A 17,664-nucleotide genomic window follows, 5' to 3' on the forward strand; every position below is an offset into this window, starting at 1 on the left:
CATTACAGCTGATAAATACAAAGGGTCAAAGGGACTTCTCTGAACAATTATATGCCAAATAATTGGACAACCCAGAAGAAATGGATAAATTCCTAGAAATGGACAACCTACGAAGACCAAATCACGAAGGAAGAGAAAATCTGAACAGACTGATTAATAGTAAAGAGATTGACTAATCAAAAACCTCCAAAAGTCCAGGACCTGTGGCTTCACAGGTGAACAGCCTACACTGATCCAACTCACACTCTTTCCAAAAGTAGACGAGAACACTTCCAGGCTCATTTTATAAGGTCAATATTATCCTAACACCAAAACCAGATGAGGTCACCACAAGAAAATTGCAGGCCAAAATGCCCATTGAACATAGATTTTTAAAAATCCTCAATAAAATATTAACAAGCCAGATTCAACAATACATTAAAAGGACAACACACACCCTGATCAAGTAAGATTTATTCCAGGGATGCAAGGATGGCTCAGCATCTGCAGAGCAGTATGTGTGATATAGATGTGTGATACTTCATTAACAAAATGAAGGATAAAAATTATATGATCATCTCAATAGATACAGAAAAAGCATTTGACAAAATTCAACATCCACTTATGGTAAAAACTGTCAACAAAATTAGTATAGCGGGGACGTACCTCAGTTCAATGGCCATATATTGACAAGCCTACAGTTGACATCATACTTGGTGGTGAAAAGCTGAAAGCTTTCCTTTCATGTCAGGAACTAGACCAGGATACTCAATCTTGCCACTTTTATTCAACATAGTATGGAAGGTCTTAGCCAGAGCAGTTAGGCAAGAAAAAGAAATGCATCCAGATATGAAAAGGAAGAAGTAAAGCTGTGTCTGTGTGCAGAGGACATATTATGTTAGAAAATCCTAAAGACTCTACCAAAAAAAAAAAACCTGTTAGCTAAGAAGCAAGTTCACTGAAGTCATATGATACAAAACCAATGTACAAAAATCAGTTGCATCTCTGTATACTAATAACAAATTTTTAGAAAGAGAAGTTAAGGAAACAGTCCCATTTACAATTGCATCAGAAAGAATAAAATACCTTGGAATACCTTTAACCAAAAACATGAAAGATCTATACACTGGCAAGTATTAGTCAGTGATGAGAGCAACTGAAGAAGACCCAAATAAATGGAAAAATAATCTGTGCTCATGGATTGGAAGAATTAATATTGTTTATTTTTTTAATATTATTTAAAATATTAATACTATATATAAATACTACCCAAAGTAATCTGCAGATTCATTGCAATCCCCATTAAAATTCCAGTAACGTTTTTCCAGAAGTAGGACAACCCTAAAAGTTGTATGGAACCACAAAAGGCTGCAAATGACAAAAACAGTCTTGAAAAAGAAGAACAAAAGTAGAGGTATTTCGCTTCCTATATTACACATCTGTAGTAATTAAAGCAGTATATTATTGGCATAAGAACAGACACATAGATCAGTGGAACAGAATAAGAGCCCTGAAATCAACCCAAGCATCAATTAATTTATGACAGGGAGCCAAGAATATACAATGGGAAAAAGACAGTCTGTTCAGTAAATGGTGTTAGGAGACCTGTACAGCCACATGTGGAATAATGAAACTGAGCATTAGTCCTCCATCATGGACAAAAGTCAGCTCCTAAAGACTTAAACGTGAGAGCTGAAATTGTAAACCTAGAAGACACGGGGGCGAGCTCCTTGACATCAGCCTTGGCAGTGACTTGTGTGGATTTGACACCAAACATAAAAGCCACAAAAGGAAAGAAAACTCAACAAGTGAGACCACATCAAACTGAAAGCTTCTGTACAGAAAAGGAAACTATCAACAAAATAAAAAGCCTACTGGATGGAAGAAAATATTTGCAAATTATGTATCTGATAAGGGATAATATCCAAAATATATAAAGAGCTCACAGCTTAATAGCAAGAACAAGACAAAACAGCCAGATTTAAATGGTCAGAGGGTCTGAATAGACCTTTCTCCAATGAAGACATACAGATATTCAACAAATGCAAGAAAAGATGCTTAGGATTACTAATCATCAGGGAGATGCAGGTCAAAACCACAGCAGTGGGATTTCCCTGTGGGTTGCAGTAGCTAAGACTCCACACTCCCAATGCAAGGGGCCCGGGTTTGATACCTGGTCAGGAAACTAGGTCCCACATTCCTCAGTGAAGAGATCACATGTCACAACTAAAGATCCCGCGTCCCACAACTAAGACCTGGCACAGCCAAATAAATAACTGAAAGTATTTTTTAAAAACAAGGTATCACCTTATACCTGTTAGAATGGTTGTTATCAAAAAGACAAGAAATAACTAGTTTTGACAAAGATTGGGAGAAAAAAGAACCCTTGTGTGTTGGTGGGAATGTAAATTAGTGCAGCTATTATGAAAAATGGTATGAGGAGTCCTCAGAAAATTAAAATTAGAACTGTTGTATCACATGATCCAGAAATTCTGCTTCTGGGAACATATCCAGAGGAAATGAAAACACTGACAAAGATACCTGCACCCCTGTGTCACAGATTATTTACAACAGCCAAGACATGAAAACATTGAGGTTTACATTGGTGGATGAAGAACTTGTGGTATAAATATGCCATGGAGGACTTCACTTTTAGTCCACTGCATAAGAATCCGCCTGCCAATGCTGGGGACAGGGGTTCAATCCCTGGCTCAGGAAGATCCCATGTGCCATGGAGCAGCTAAGCCCGTGTGCCACAACTGCTGAGCCCATGTGCTGCAGCAATTGAATCCCACGCATCTAGAGCCTGTGCTCCCCAGCCAGAGAAGCCACCGCAAATGAGAAACCTGTGTACTGCAGTGAAGAGTAGCCCCCACTCACTGCAACTAGGAAAAGTCCATGCACAGCAGCAAGGAGCCAGCACAACCAAGAATAAACAAAATTTTTTAAATGTGCAGTGGAATATTCTTCTACCATAAAACAAGGAAGTCTTGCCATTTATGACAACTCAGATGGACCTTGAGGGTGTTACATTAATTGAATCAAGTCAGAGAAAAACAAATACCGTATTATCTAACTTATACATGCAATTAAAAAAAAGCCTCATAGACAAAAAGAACATTTTGGTGGTTGTCAGAAGTATGGGGTAGAGGATGGGTAAAATGGGTGAGGGTGGTCAAAATAAGTCTGGAGATGTAATGTCCAACATGGTGACTATAGTTAATAAGTATATTTGAAAGTCTTTAAGAGTTAGAGTTGGAAAGATCTCATCAGAAGAAAAAAGATTCTGTGACTGTGTGGTGTTGGACATCAGCTAGACTTCTACAGTTATAGATGTGTATGGAATCGTTATGTTGAGCTCCTGAAACTAATGGAATGTCATGTTAGGCCTCAGTAAGAAGGTAATAGTTGACAAAGATATGACAGAACTTAATGGATATCTGAGAGAAGAACATCTCAAACAGAGGAAGCATGTATACTTTAGAGTCAAGGCCCAAGAGGAGGAGCCAGTGCCAGGAGGCTCGTCTTGTGAGGCTGAGCCAGAGGAAGGCTGGTGCAGCCTAGGAGGAGGCCCGAGGGGAAAGGGCCTTCAAGGGTGTTGCCAGGGTCAGAGTGAGGAGCAGAGGGATGAGGCCGTCTGACTTCCTCAGGGCCCCTCTGGTTGCTGTGCAGGAACTAGACCACATGGTAGGTGAGGGCACCTTTCCCAAGGCTGCTGCCCACCAGTGAGGTGGGACAGAAGGGACCAGGTCTGGTTTTCAGAAACCATTCATCAGAAGTTTTTTAAAAAGCTATGTGCTAAGCAAAATTAATTTTATTCTTTCCTGGATACAAATCTATTTTAAAAATTTCGTGGAAGGGTATGTAAAGTGTACCCTAAATGTGCTTGGAGAGCGGAATGTCCTTGTCTTTTGTGTTTTCTTGAGAAAATGTCATCAATGACATTTAAAGAGCAACAACTTGGTGACCCTTTGAGACGTGAAAGGTTTACAACAATAGTGCGCAGGATAATTTTGTATAAAAAGTGGTTTCTTAATACACTGTCTCTATTTGTACAAGCTTTGCCGCAGGAAATCTACAGAGAGTTGTCCAAAGGTAAAATACATTATTGCCATGACATTCTTGCCATCTTTTTTTGTCACATTTATAGTGAATATGTGTAATACTCATTTGCTTCGCAAGATGGGGAGATAGAAGAATCACTTGTATTTAAAAGGAGTTGTGTTTCCTCTAGAAGACAAGAAGAAAAGATGGGTGTCAGAAATAGCTAACGCTAAAAACCTACCACTTAGCCTGGCTTCCCTGGTGGCTCAGATGGTAAAGAATCTGCCTGCAGTGCAAGTGATGTGGGTTTGATCACTGGGTTAGGAAGATCTCCTGGAGTAAGGAGTGGCAACCCACTCCAGTATTCTTGCCTAGAGAATTCCATGGACAGAGGAGGCTGGCGGGCTACAGTCCATGAGCTCACGAAGAGTCAGACACGACTACAGCTAACACTTTGACTTCACTAGCCTATGAACAGTGTTTAAGTCAAGCAGGAGCAGCTCGTGTTCTCTGAGGCTGTGGTTGGCCTATACTGTGAGAGTGACTGCCCGAGGCGTCTCCTTCTCCCCTTGCTAGATCCTCACTTCTAGGTGAACATGTGCTTCCGTTGAGATGAATATGACCATTAGGATAGGTAATGGAGTTGCTGTTTTCATTCACTAGTACCTTGTGGCAAATTAATATACCAGAATTGGGAATTACCAGGAAAGGCTCTGTAGGAATGCGCAGGTAGGCATGGAAGCAGCTCCAGGGAAGCCTGTTCCCAGTATGTTTGTTCCAAGAACAGAGACTAGGGAAGTCCAACGAGAGCTTTATCACAGCTAGCTTCTGGTTAGCAGCATACATAACTACCACAAGCAAATATTTTAGCTTAGATGGAGAAAACCCTCATGTATCCTAGATTTGGGGGCAAGCTTAAATATATGTATAAACTGTAAAAGAAAAATGTTGAGTAAAACGTTCATCTTTTTATTACTGAAAGTGTTGCTAAAATTTAAGAGCAGTTTTTAAAGTGACTCTTCCTGACATGTAAGCAAGCCCCTTTGGTAATACCAGCTCTCTGCTTTGGGACATGTTGCTTTTGGATGTATTATCTAATTTATTTTATTACTTCTCATACCTGGCTTTTTTTTTTTTTTTTTTGGTGAATTCAACAGTCATTAAAAAGAACCAAATAATAAGATTATATTTTAGAGGTTGACTATTCTCGAAAGTAATTCGTCTCTTCTCTTTCCTCAGAATGAACTCACAGATACACGTGCAAAGTTCCACGTACTTTTTCTTTTCTTTGTGTCTACGATGTTCTTCATCAGCGTATTGTCACTTCTCAGCTACCACTGCTGGCTAGTTGGAAAAAACAGAACAACCATAGGTAAGTAGGTTACGTAAGTTATAATTATTTAGGAATCCCAAAACTTTAGAACTGTGCCATAAGCCACACAGTAGGAAGTTCATACATAATGAATGAGTGAAGTTGCAAGAGATAGAATATATATATATATGTATAAGTAAGGTATATTGAACATACTTCAGTAGATTTTATAAAGGTGATGAAGTATTCAGAGATTATATGTTTTCCCATAAAAGTTTTAGAAACTCATTTTTAAGTGTTACAAATATAGTATTTATTTTAAATTATATTTATAATTTTTGATATCAAAGATATAAAGCAAAAAAAATTGGTACTTTTCTTCCCTCTTATAATTTTCAAATAAGTTAACTCTTCTTTTTTAAATATACCCAAACAGAATCATTCCGTGCACCCATGTTTTCATATGGAGCTGATGGAAATGGTTTCTCACTTGGATGCAGTAAAAACTGGAGACAAGTCTTTGGCGATGAAAAGAAATATTGGCTGCTTCCAGTATTTTCAAGGTAGCTTCTAAAATGCGTGTCTCAGATATTATGGAATCTGACAGTCTCTCTCTGGTTACATGTCTTAGGATTCAGAAAATCCAGTATATTATGACATTATGAGCCTTGAGAATGAAAACTCAGAATATCTTGATTACATAAGTATTTTGTTTTTCATATTTCTTTATGGATAAAGGAGAGTTTGGGCATATATTTTAGTGAGAATTAGGGGGAAAAAAAGATGATTCATAGAAAATAATAATCACTCCATATCCTTCAAAATGAAAATAAGTTTTTGAAGTAAAGAATCATAAGATTGTATTAGCCATATCTTCAGAGATTTTTCCAGTTCAGTTCAGTTCAGTCACTCAGTCGTGTCCGACTCTTTGCGACTCCATGAATTGCAGCACTCCAGGCCTCCCTGTCCATCAACAACTCCCGGAGTTCACTCAAACTCAGGTCCATTGAGTCGGTGATGCCATCCAGCCATCTCATCCTCTGTCGTCCCCTTCTCCTCCTGCTCCCAATCCCTCCCAGCATCAGAGTCTTTTCCAGTGAGTCAACTCTTCGCATGAGGTGGCCAGAGTACTGGAGTTTCAGCTTTAGCATCATTCCTTCCAGGTTATATATGTTGTATCTTAAATCAAAGAAGACCCAACACATAATGCAGTTTTTACCTCAAATTTAAATGAGAATATGTGCTCAAAATGATTCATAATTTCCTTTTCTCCCAAATTTTCAGCCATCCTATGCCATCCATACACAAAAGTCATTATAAAAAAGGAAAAAGTATTTGAAATTCAAGTACCATATTTATAAGTGCTGTGGGTTCCTTTTTCTTTTTTTCCTTAATTAACCGTATTGCTTATTATTTGTTTGAAAATGACATATTTGCCTTCTTTTTATTTTTTGCCACACCATGTGGAATCTTAATTCCCTGATCAGGGACTGAACCTGGGCCCTGGCCGTGGAAGTACAGAGTCCTAACCATTAGACTCCCAGGGAATTCCCAATTGCCTTCATTTTTGAAAGGCATTTTTGCTTGGTATAGAATTGTAGATATTGCTTGCATTTTTTTCTGATGAGAAGTTTGTGGACATTATCTTTTTTCTATTTGTGTAATATGACTTTTTTCTCTGCCTGTGTTTAAGATTTTGTTTACCTCTAGTTTCATACAATTTGTTTATCACTAGTTTCATGCAAATGATGTCATTTTCTTCATGATTCTTGTGCTTAGGATTGTTGAGCTTCTTGGATCTGTAACTTAAACTTCCATCAAGTTTGGAAAAATACCTTTAACCACTGTTTCTTCAAGTATTTCTTCTGCCACCCCCTTCCCACATCACTGCAGGGGCTTCAGCTGCATGTCTGCGGCCAGCTGGGGTCTCTGCCTCAGCTCACTGGTGGGCAGCTCACTTCTCGTTCAGTCTTCTTCCTGTATTTCACCTTGAAGTGCACCAGTCTCTTCTGTGTGCTTTATCTATTTTCTCTCATATTCAGGTTTTTCCACTCTGACAGACGTGTTTTTTAAGGTTATTTTCTCCTAAACAGAAATTTCAGTGTTGGCAGTTGGTTTTTTTGGCTCGTGTGTTTTTTTTTCTCTTCTTTAAAGATGTTGTTCCTTTATCCTCTGGCTTATGCTGTTTGTGTCAGTAAATCAGCCTCCCTCTTATTAATACCTTTATTCTACTGTTTGTACAGCCACAGCTCAGTGATAGTGCAGGTTTGGTTCCCAGCCCCCACATAAAGCAAGTATCACAATAAAGTGAGTCATACGAATTTTTTGGTTTCCCAGTGCATATAAAAGCAATATTTACACTAACCATAGACTGTTAAGTGTTTGATAACATTATATCTTTTTTAAAAAAGGACAATGTACACACTTTGATCTAAAAATATTTTATTGCTAAACACTGCTAATCATTATCTAAGCCTTCAGCAAGTCATGATCTTTTTGCTAATGGAGGGTTTGAAATATTCCAAGAATCACCAAAATGTGACACAGAGATGCAAAGTGAGCAAATGCTGTTGCAAAAAATGGCACTGGAAGACTTGCTCAGTGCAGGATTGCCTCAAGCCTTTAATTTATAAAAATCACAGTATCTGCCAAGAGCAGAATGAAGCACAATAAAATGAGGTGTGCCTGTAAATTACTCTGTCTCTCTCCCCCTCTGGCTCCTTTAAGACTCTGTCTGTTATCACTGGTTACAAGTGGTTTGCTTATTATGTTCCTCTGTATGCTTTTCCCTGTGTTTATCCTCTTTGGAGTTCATAAGGCTTCTTGGATCTATGAATTTTAACGTTTTCATCAAGTCTGAGTAATTTTGATATAATTTTCTATTGTTTTTGCTGCCTGCTTCCCTCTTCCTGTGCCCTCCCCCCACTAGCTTTTCAGGTTCTTCTTAAACATTCCTTGAGACCCACTGGTTGTTGCTGTTGTCCGTCTCTTTCCTTTCCATCTATCTTCTTTCTTTGCTTCAAGTTAGATAGTTTCTACTGTCACATGTCTGTGAGTTCACTAATCTTTTCTTCTGTAATGTCTACTGTTAAGCTCATTTAGTGAGGTTTTTTATTTCAGATTTTAGATATATATTTCAGCTTCAGAAGCTCGATTTGGTTCTTTCTTCATATCTTACATTTCTCTTCATTTAAGTCTATGTTTCAGGTTTTCATGGTCATTTCTAAACCTTTTCTGTTGACTTTTTTTAAATGCTAGTAATTTTTGACTGGATGGTGGACATTTCGAATTCTGAGTATTTAAAATTTGTCCCCCTTTAAAGAATGTTGGATTTTGTTTTGGCAGACTGTTAAGTTACTTGAGTTTCAGCTGAGTTCTCCTGAGGCTTGTTTTAACCTTTGGTAGGTTGGTGTAGAGTAGTGTTTTCTCTCAGGCAAGTTAATCCTACAACAGAGGTGAGAGCCCACCGGGGTGCCCGCCAGATCACAGTGTTCAGCGCAGTCTCTCTGCTCTGGCGGGTCACGTGCACGCTGGCAGTGCACTGCGGCCCCACCGTGCAGTTGCTCTTTTCCCAGATTCACAAACGTGGCTGAGAATTCATCTCAAGGCTCAAGTAGAGCCCTGTGCAGATTCATGGAGCCCTTTATCTGCACATCTTCCTCTTGCTCAGCTCTGTCCCCTCAGCTCAGTGAGACCACCTGCCCTGCTTGCCAACACAACCCCTCCACACCCCTACCCACTGGTGCTCAGGCTCTGGCAGAAACTGCGACTCCTTGGCTGGCTTCACTTCTCTTAGACACCACAGTTCTGTGTGGCCTGTTAGGAAAACAGTTGTCTGTCAACTGTTTGACAGCAGGTCAAATCTTCCCATTAATCCATCTTGGCTGGAAGTGGAACTCCCTACTGGACACAGTTTTGATGTTTTAAGAATGTGGAAGTGAGGCATAGCTGTACTTTTTTAGATTTTCTTTTCTTTTATTCAGTGATATATCCCTAACATTTAAATTGTTACTTAGACCATCCAATAAATATTTGTTTAATGAATGTTGTTGAATGAATGAATATATGGAATTTACATCTTGAATTTCAATTTGAGCATCTGTGATATCTTAAGTGATTGTAACAGGCAAGTCAGTTATCCAGATGTTTGAATCTATTGCTTAAGGTATCATAACTTTACGTCATCATAATTTTAATAGTCATAGAAGATATTGTTTTTAATTGCATGTAAATTATAAAAGAAAGACTTACTTCCTCAGTGAAGTCTAATAACCCTCTGAATTAGAAATCTTAGAAATTATTCTCTGAAATGACAAGTTACAGTAATCTCTTTATACCATGCTTCTGAAAAATAGGTGTTAAATTTGACCATTTTGATTTAACTTGACATGATTAAATTATCACTGGTATTTTTCATTATTGCAGCCAGGGTGATGGCTGCAGTTTTCCGACTCGCCTTGTGGGGACGGATCCAGAGCAAGCTTCTGTCTCAAACCAAAGTGAAAGTGCCAGAAGGTGTGCTTCTTGTTGTTAAGTTTTTCAGAATTCATTGTAAAGCAATCTGTGTGTGTGTGTGTGTGTTACACTTAGATAAATACAGTAGGAATGTGGCAAGCCGGCAGAGACAGGAAAGATAAATTCTGTTCAGGTTTTTAACTGAGGGTCAATGTATGCATGCAGCTGATATGTTTAGGGTAACCATTCAAACTGGAACACTTTGAGAGAAAATGAATGCCTGCTGTTAGTAGTTGGGCCAAGACAGGCTCGTGTCACTGGAAGTGTCTGGGCAGAGAAGGAATCACGACTCCCCTACCTGTGCTGCGTCTTCCTGGAAACAGAGACTGTTTTGAGATTTGATTATGTTGGTTTATATCAGTTATATTTTCAAAGAAGTTAGTCATTGTACTATTCTCCATTTTATTTTGATAAACAGATTTTAACTGGACTGTGAAAATAATATGAATGAGGACTCAGAAATACAAATAGAAAATTTTTTCTTATTCATCTTAGAGGAAATTTTCTCAACAGTTTGTATGGCAAGCACACTGATTCATAAATTCAGAGAAATAGTTCATTTTAGATTAAATTTTAAAGAAGATAGAGGTACCTCTGTCAAAGTGAAACACTTGAAATGTATTTACTCCAGAAATAAACTGTGGGGAATAAGGGGTCATAGATTACTTTTGTTAAAACATGGGCCTTAGAACCTAGAACCTAAGGCCTTGGGACCTCAGCTCTTAACAGTTACTATGGGCCTGTGGGCCTTAGACAAGTTAGTCTGAGCCTCAGCTGCCAGCTCTGTGAAAGGAGGATTCATCCTATTTCCAGGGTTGTTGTGAAGCTGGCGATTATGAAAGCACCTAGCACAGTGTCTGGCCCATAGTGCATACCCCAAAATAATAGTTCCCTTTTCTTCCTTCTTGTGTTCCTCCACCCCTTCCCTCCCTGGATCTCGTAGCTAGAAAAATGAGTCTGCACTGAATCACTGAATCATTTTTCCCCCTTAGATCTATACTGCAGAGGTAGAAAGCAGAAAACTTGGGAAATGACAGGTAATTTTTTGTCCTGGCCACAGACCTAGATCCTCACCTGTTCTGTGCTACCTTACAGCTCTTGATTAACATTAACATTTTAAACACATTTCAGATTGGCCTCTGAAGCTATTTTTCTTTTGCCTAATTGTTTTCGTTGGCAGTGCTGAGTACAGATTCTTGGGTCTAGGGAGCCATTTAATCGGGGGTTGGGGGCATATTTTTCTTTTGAAGATGGAATTTTTTCAGAGTGCTGAGATCTCATGCGTTGCCCTTACGTATTTAGGAAAAGGAATACTAATTTGCTGCTTATTAATTAAGTACCCTTAATCAGCATTAAACTCTTTACTGAATGATTTGCTCTTCTTTCAGTATTGGCTCAAATCAGCCCTTTCCTATCAAACCGCTTAGTGAATCAAAAAACCGCCTGTTGGACAGTGACCCTCAGTGGCTGGAGAGTGGATCTGAAGAAGGTGTTGGCGGATCAGGTAATGTTTGTCATCTGAAAACATTACTTCATCTGCTTAAAATTAAAACCACCAGACTTATTAAATGTGGAAAAAGCAAAATACACTATGTGATATTTTAAAATACTAAAATATTTGAAACTTTTTAATAAAACGTCTACTTTGTAGGCTGTTAGTGTTGACTTGGAGCTTTCACAGAGGCAAGGGTTCAGTGAGAAGTGTAGTGACTGCTGCTGTGTTTTTGGTTCACAGTTTTTTGTTTTTCTTTGTTGTTATCCAGCCATGTATTTCATCACCTCAGATGTAGAAAGTTGTTTAGGCACAATATTCTGGATAATGTTTAAACAAGGTTATTCTTTAGGGTCATAGTTTTTGCTTATTTGAAAATATTTTTTTTTAAGTCTTTATTGAACTCATTACAACTTTGCTTCTGTTTTGTTTTGGTTTTTTGGCCACAAGGCATGTGGGATTTTAGCCCCTGACCAGAGATCTAACCCACACCCCCTACGTTGGGAGGTGAAGTCTTTAACCACTGGACCATGAGGGAAGTCCCCGAAAAGATAATAATTTTGGAATGCCTTGTACTCTTTGGCTGTCTTTTCTTAGTATAAAAAGAGTACACTGAGTATATTTTAACATTTTAACCTTTTAGTGATGACTCTTAATCATTTCATGAATTTGTGGATACGTTCTAGAACAGTGGGTAAGATAGAAGTGGGATTTTGAGTCAGGCCTGGGTTTGTAATAGGTAGTCTGAGCATTTGCTAGCTTTATACGTATCTGTGGTTCTTAATAACACTAGTAATAATATTCTCCTGGCCCTATAGGAAAATGGACATTCAGATCCATTTGTAACTAACAATCAACTTGTAACTAACTGTAGGAAAGAGCCTTGAAAACTTCTTGTCAGAATTTCTGACTTCTTGTTGCTTTGGCTTTAAGCAGCATTTAAATTCTCTTAACATCATTAAGGCCTTCATCCAGGTTATTCTTCCCTCAGTGTGAAGTCAAGGGAAAATCAGGTTTTTGGACTTGAAATGACTGCTGCTAAACATCTTTAGAGCCAGTGGACATTTTCACCTAGTGTGAAAACCAGACTTGCAGATCTTAGCACTACTTTCCTACCTTCTGGGTTCTAACAGCAGACAGATGGTTGGCACCAGAAGCCTATTTAGTGCTTACATAAGACTTGCTTTTACTGTGATCATCAATTTTACCATTTAGTTAGGAACCTAATACTTTTTTTTCTGTCATGTCATATATAATTATGTGCTTACAGGGACAAATAACCATGTAACAGTGGCAATAGAAAACTGAGTACCACTTGTTCATAACTAACCAATTGAATAAGAGCAAGGTAAGACAGTATAAAGGTAATTTATCCAAAAATTGCCCTTTATTTGCATGTCATACTCTCAAAAGAGTCTGTAGTTGAGTCTTTCTCATTCTTTCCATTATGGTATCAAATAGCTCAGGACAGATTGAAAGGTCACAGCTGCCTACCTCCCGGTTTTCTTCCCTTTCCTAGCGCAGTCTTACTAAATATTTATTGGTAGATTAATGAAGAAATGAATAAAAATTGTTTAGGATTGGCATATGGACAACTAACCTTTTCAGTAAATGGTACCTTATTAATTTATTTAAGGGGAAAAGGTGACTTTTGCCCAGTGCTGAAGAAATTTGATCCAGAGAAGAGTGACTAAGACTTAAGAGGTTCATTGATGTTGTTTACCTGGTAAAAGATGCAGCAGAAAGCAGTTCTCTGTAGCTAAGTACCCAGGCCTCTGCCCAGCAACAGTAGCCAGAACAGGTTTACTTAAATAGGACTAGGAGCCCTTGTGAGGGCGGTGCTGACACTGACCCGCAGGGACACTGGGCTCTCGAGAAGACAGCTGTGCATGTGTCAGTGGAAGCTGAGCTCACTGGCTCAGAAGCATCACGTGCAGCTGTTAGGTTTTTTAAAACCCATGTGTGGTGTTTATTGGTTACCTGTCGCTGCCTAACAAAGTATACACACTTAGCAGTGTAAGACAACACACCTTTATTACCCCAGTTGTCCTGTTCTTATCTGTAATCTCATCTAGGACATCTGCTGCCTCATGGGTGTTTGTCATTAGCATTCAGTTCCTTACAAGGACCTGGAGCCCATGTGCACATCACCAGCCCTTGTTGGGGCTCCCAGCAGGCAGGGGGCAGCCCGAGCCACACGCGATAATGACATGTCACCGGCAGCCCCCGGGAGAGCTGGTCCTCCTCAGACAGGGCTCCCGGTCCTGGCTCTGCACTCTTCTGCGTATAGGTGGAATGATGGCTGATGCTCCTATTTAAGAATCCTCACTGAAATTCCTGGTGGCTCAGATGGTAAAGCGTCTGCCTGCAATGCGGAAGACCCCAGTTCGATCCCTGGGTCGGGAAGATCCCCTGGAGAAGGAAATGGCAACCTACTCCAGTACTCTTGCCTGGAAAATTCCATGGACGGAGGAGCCTGGTAGGCTACAGTCCATGGGGTCGCAAAGAGTCGGACATGACTGAGCAACTTCACTTTCACTGAAATTCCCACAGACATCCAGTAGCAATCTCCTCAGCTTAGGCCCGGGTTAACAGTAAGGGAAAAGTGTAAGCCTCAGTCTCTATTAAAATGCTCATGTGATGGCTTCAGGAAAACAGAGTGAGAGATCTGGCCCTTGTCTTCAGCTTCTAAAAACCTTTATTATTAAGAGCATATTAGCAGAATTAAAGTATTTCCTTTCTTATTATATTAGCAGCTTTATACCTTAGCCCAGAGAACTGTTTAATCAATCTTATTTTTAAAAATATAAAATCAAGTTTTAATAATTCAATTGTCTCTGGTTTTATAGGTTTATAAAAACATTGTGGACTGATATTTTCTGTTTTATTTGCAAGAAAATGATCAATGGGATGAAATAATTGAAGTATAAACGAAGATCTATTTTTTAAAAAAGGAAACCTTTGTACAGATTGCTGGATCCACAGAAGCACTGCTCCAGAGCGGGAAGATGCCTTAATCTTAAATGAGCCCATTTGTTCAGCACTGACTCACAGCTACAAGAGACTTCATTTTCCTTTGGAAGTAACATTTTCTCATAATAACATGAGATGCCATAATATGAGCTATCAGGTCACATGTTAACATGACATATGCATTTTTTTGATACCTGGGTTACATTATTAGAGTTGTTTCTTAGTATCCATATAAATTTTCACTCTAGAAACACAAGCTAAAAACTTAAGTACATCTAGGTCAGGATGGTGGCTGAAAATGAATAATAATATGCAAATTACTGCTGCTTGTACTGTGTAAGAAAGAAAATAACTGCTTTTTTAAAAAAAAGATTTGGTGTTTGCTAATTTATAGTTAACTGTTTTATACTTTTCAACATTTTTAACAAAGATTTTTTTATTGTTGGCTATAAATTAACACTCAGAAGGATTTAGATACCTAAATATAATCATTTGGAGCACATCTGTATAATTCATTGAAGGCTTAGTTCTAAGCATTAATTAAACCATGTGTAGTTTTGTGCCCAAGGCTTAAAGAAAATTTGGCAGTGTAAGAAATTTTTCATTTGTGTTTGCTTTTAATGCACTTTTTTGTTGAACTTTCATGGGTATTTATACGGGTAGGGAAACAAAGGTTACATGTGCTATAGAAATACTGGACACAGTAGGATTGAGTTGAAGTGACTAGAAGAAAAAAGAGAATCTATAAGTAAGCTGTTAGAATATGTTTTCAGTGTTACCTGCTGTTGACTTTCAAATTTCAAGTCAAGACTGATATTTGCTTTGAAACTTTTTACATTAATCCCGTAACAGCTTAGACAGCAACTTAAAATGCATTTGAACGGAGGGTAAAACTGTTCAGTGTAACAGTTAACCCTAGCCACTGTCAAGAAACAAATTCTCACCTGAGCAGTCATTCAAAACTTCCATTCTCTAAGAGGTGGATTTCACTTTTATATGCAGGATTTTAAATCTGACTTCCTAACAGCAACCCTTCTGCCTAGACGCTTATCCCCTTTTCCTTTTGAAGTCTAATCTACGTGACAGAAATTGCTGCATTAACTCTAAAGATTAGAATTCGTATCCTATAAGGAGGAACAATGTACTGATGTTACTCCTGTTTATACTGTTCGGTCAAAACTGATTGATTGCTGCTGGAAGTGGGTAGATTTTAACCAGCATCTATAAATATCCCAGTTAGTTTTCTCATCTGTAAAATGGGAGTGGGGGAAGGTGTGTTATAAATGATTTGGATGGGACAACCTTTAACATTCTTCGATTTCTAATTCTGCACAATACCTTACTTTACATTTGTCCCACAAATATTTTTGGACGTCAAACAGTATACTAGGGATAGCTCTGTAATTTCCTAATGTAGCATAAATCTTGTAGCCATCTATTGCAGGTTTACAGTTTACAGGATTTGTCTAACTTCATGGGCTATATTACTAGATTTTAAAAGGAAGTAATTTTTTTCCCCTTCGAACTAGAGGAATGAGTTAGCTTTGAAAATACAATTTGGAATACTATAATACGGCTTCTACCTTTATTTCAACACGGTAGTCTTAATAATCTTGATTCTAGAAAATGTTTATGAGAGTTAAGGGGTATCAGTTTCCAACCAGAAACATCACTTTAGTCTGGCAGTTTGCCTATTATAAGGAAATGTCAAATGTTTAAATGTATATGCCTGCTTTCAGAAATGTCCTCCTGGTACTTTTTATGGACATTTCTATATTCAAGTCAAAAGATTTGCATGCACCTGATTAACAACTGAGGAAACTTAATTTTCCCCTTAACCTATCTTGGTGCTTTAAGTTCTTTCAATTTCTGTCATTTAATATCATCTTTTTTAATAACATAGTATACACCTTTTCAGAAATTTTCAGCTAAAGCCTTTGTTACCTTTGGTTTAATTAATTTATGGCCAATGTCTGCCACGTTTTAAATAATAATTGACCAAGTTTATTCATACATGTTAATGACTATTCAGCAAGGGCCTGCAGTGGGATGGGAACCAAGGAAAGGCTGTCTCCTTGGTATTTCAGCTGCTACAGATCAGTGCTGCCAACCTTTGGGGTGAAATGGTCAAAATGAAGCCCTGTCAAAATTTACTAGTACCATCTTTGTTGCTTCAAGCACTTGAACAGTTGTGATATTTAAGGAAAGGAAAGTTGAATTTCAGGTCTTGCCATTGCCATTAAAAACAAATTAAGACAGGAAACTTGGTTTTACCTGGGTACAAACTGACTTGAATATTCAGTACCTGAGACATCTGACCACTGTCACTGTGCCAAACCAAAGAGCAGCTGCAGCTTAGTGGTCACTAAACTTGCACCGCTTACAAAAGCAGTTTCATCTTTGCATGTGAAAGTTTTTTTTTAATCCTTTTACATATTTAGTGGTTATGACCCAGTGTGTCCTAAAAGTTAATTGAACTTAGCTTAAATCAAATATGCAATGTTTACTTGAATTTTATTTCTGTTGAAAGCAGATTTTGACTGTTTGTCCCATTGCTTAAATTACAGATTTTCAGTTATGTGAGATTTCCCTTCCATCATCTTTAAAGCAGATGCATATAAGGGCTTAGTGTTAGGATCTGCGTATTTGCAGCGCTGAAGACAAATGACTTACAAATGTTTTCTTACATGTTGTTCTAGGACTAGCACTGCTACCAATGCAAAGTATTTTTAACTAATCTGTTGAGAAATTAACCATATTTTTGCATTTCAGCCAAAATAAAGACCATATTTAATATTCTGATACAGCTAATATGTAAACCTGAAATCATGTTTCATATGATCTGAACTGTATTTTCCAATTTCAATTTAAAATGCAATATAGATTCAGAAAGGTCCATATTTTTCTAACGACTTCACTTTATATTTTGTTGAGTTGCATAAAGCAGCAAGGAACTGTATTTGTATTAAAAGCTTCAGAAAGTGATTAGTTGAGTTTATCATATTTGTACGATTGCAGATGAGTCTATGCCCATAAGATGGACACTATTTTAAGGTGATCTTTAATGTTTTTATATAAAAGAATTTGGAATACAGTTTGTTTTAACAAGTCCCATAAGTCTTGTATTTGTTTCTCATGAGTGTAACCCTGGACCATGACTTTGATATCTTTGCTTTTTTGTCTTTGGGTGGCCTAACCTACATTAACGTGAAGGTTGAACATTTTAAAACTTTTCTCCCAAAATCATGATGATGATTTACTTTATTAATAAATAAAGTCCTGTATTTGAACAGTAGTTGTTATTGTTATAAACTGATATTTACAAAGTGAAAGAATAGCTGATTTTTGC

The 17,664-nt window shown here is 38.0% G+C and overlaps 1 protein-coding gene across 4 annotated transcripts in view; it reads left to right on the top strand.

Annotated features, from left to right (window-relative positions):
• ZDHHC20 (zinc finger DHHC-type palmitoyltransferase 20) overlaps window positions 1-17,610 on the top strand; it is a 59,207-nt gene extending 41,597 nt beyond the window's left edge. The window contains exons 8-13 of one of the 4 annotated variants that reach the window (XM_055542557.1): window positions 5,263-5,395; window positions 5,772-5,898; window positions 9,761-9,850; window positions 11,239-11,354; window positions 12,613-12,690; window positions 14,238-17,610. In XM_055542557.1, coding sequence (XP_055398532.1) covers window positions 5,263-5,395; window positions 5,772-5,898; window positions 9,761-9,850; window positions 11,239-11,354; window positions 12,613-12,650 — 504 coding nt within the window. In that variant the 3' untranslated portion in view covers window positions 12,651-12,690; window positions 14,238-17,610. Of the gene's footprint in view, window positions 1-5,262; window positions 5,396-5,771; window positions 5,899-9,760; window positions 9,851-10,842; window positions 10,888-11,238; window positions 11,355-12,612; window positions 12,691-14,191 lie in introns of those variants that run through there. The other 3 variants (XM_055542556.1, XM_055542558.1, XM_055542559.1) reach the window with 3 other exon arrangements.
• The last annotated feature ends 54 nt before the right edge of the window (window positions 17,611-17,664 follow it).

This window comes from Bubalus kerabau, chromosome 12, assembly GCF_029407905.1.
Source record: "Bubalus kerabau isolate K-KA32 ecotype Philippines breed swamp buffalo chromosome 12, PCC_UOA_SB_1v2, whole genome shotgun sequence".
NCBI classification, from domain to species: domain Eukaryota; kingdom Metazoa; phylum Chordata; class Mammalia; order Artiodactyla; family Bovidae; genus Bubalus; species Bubalus kerabau.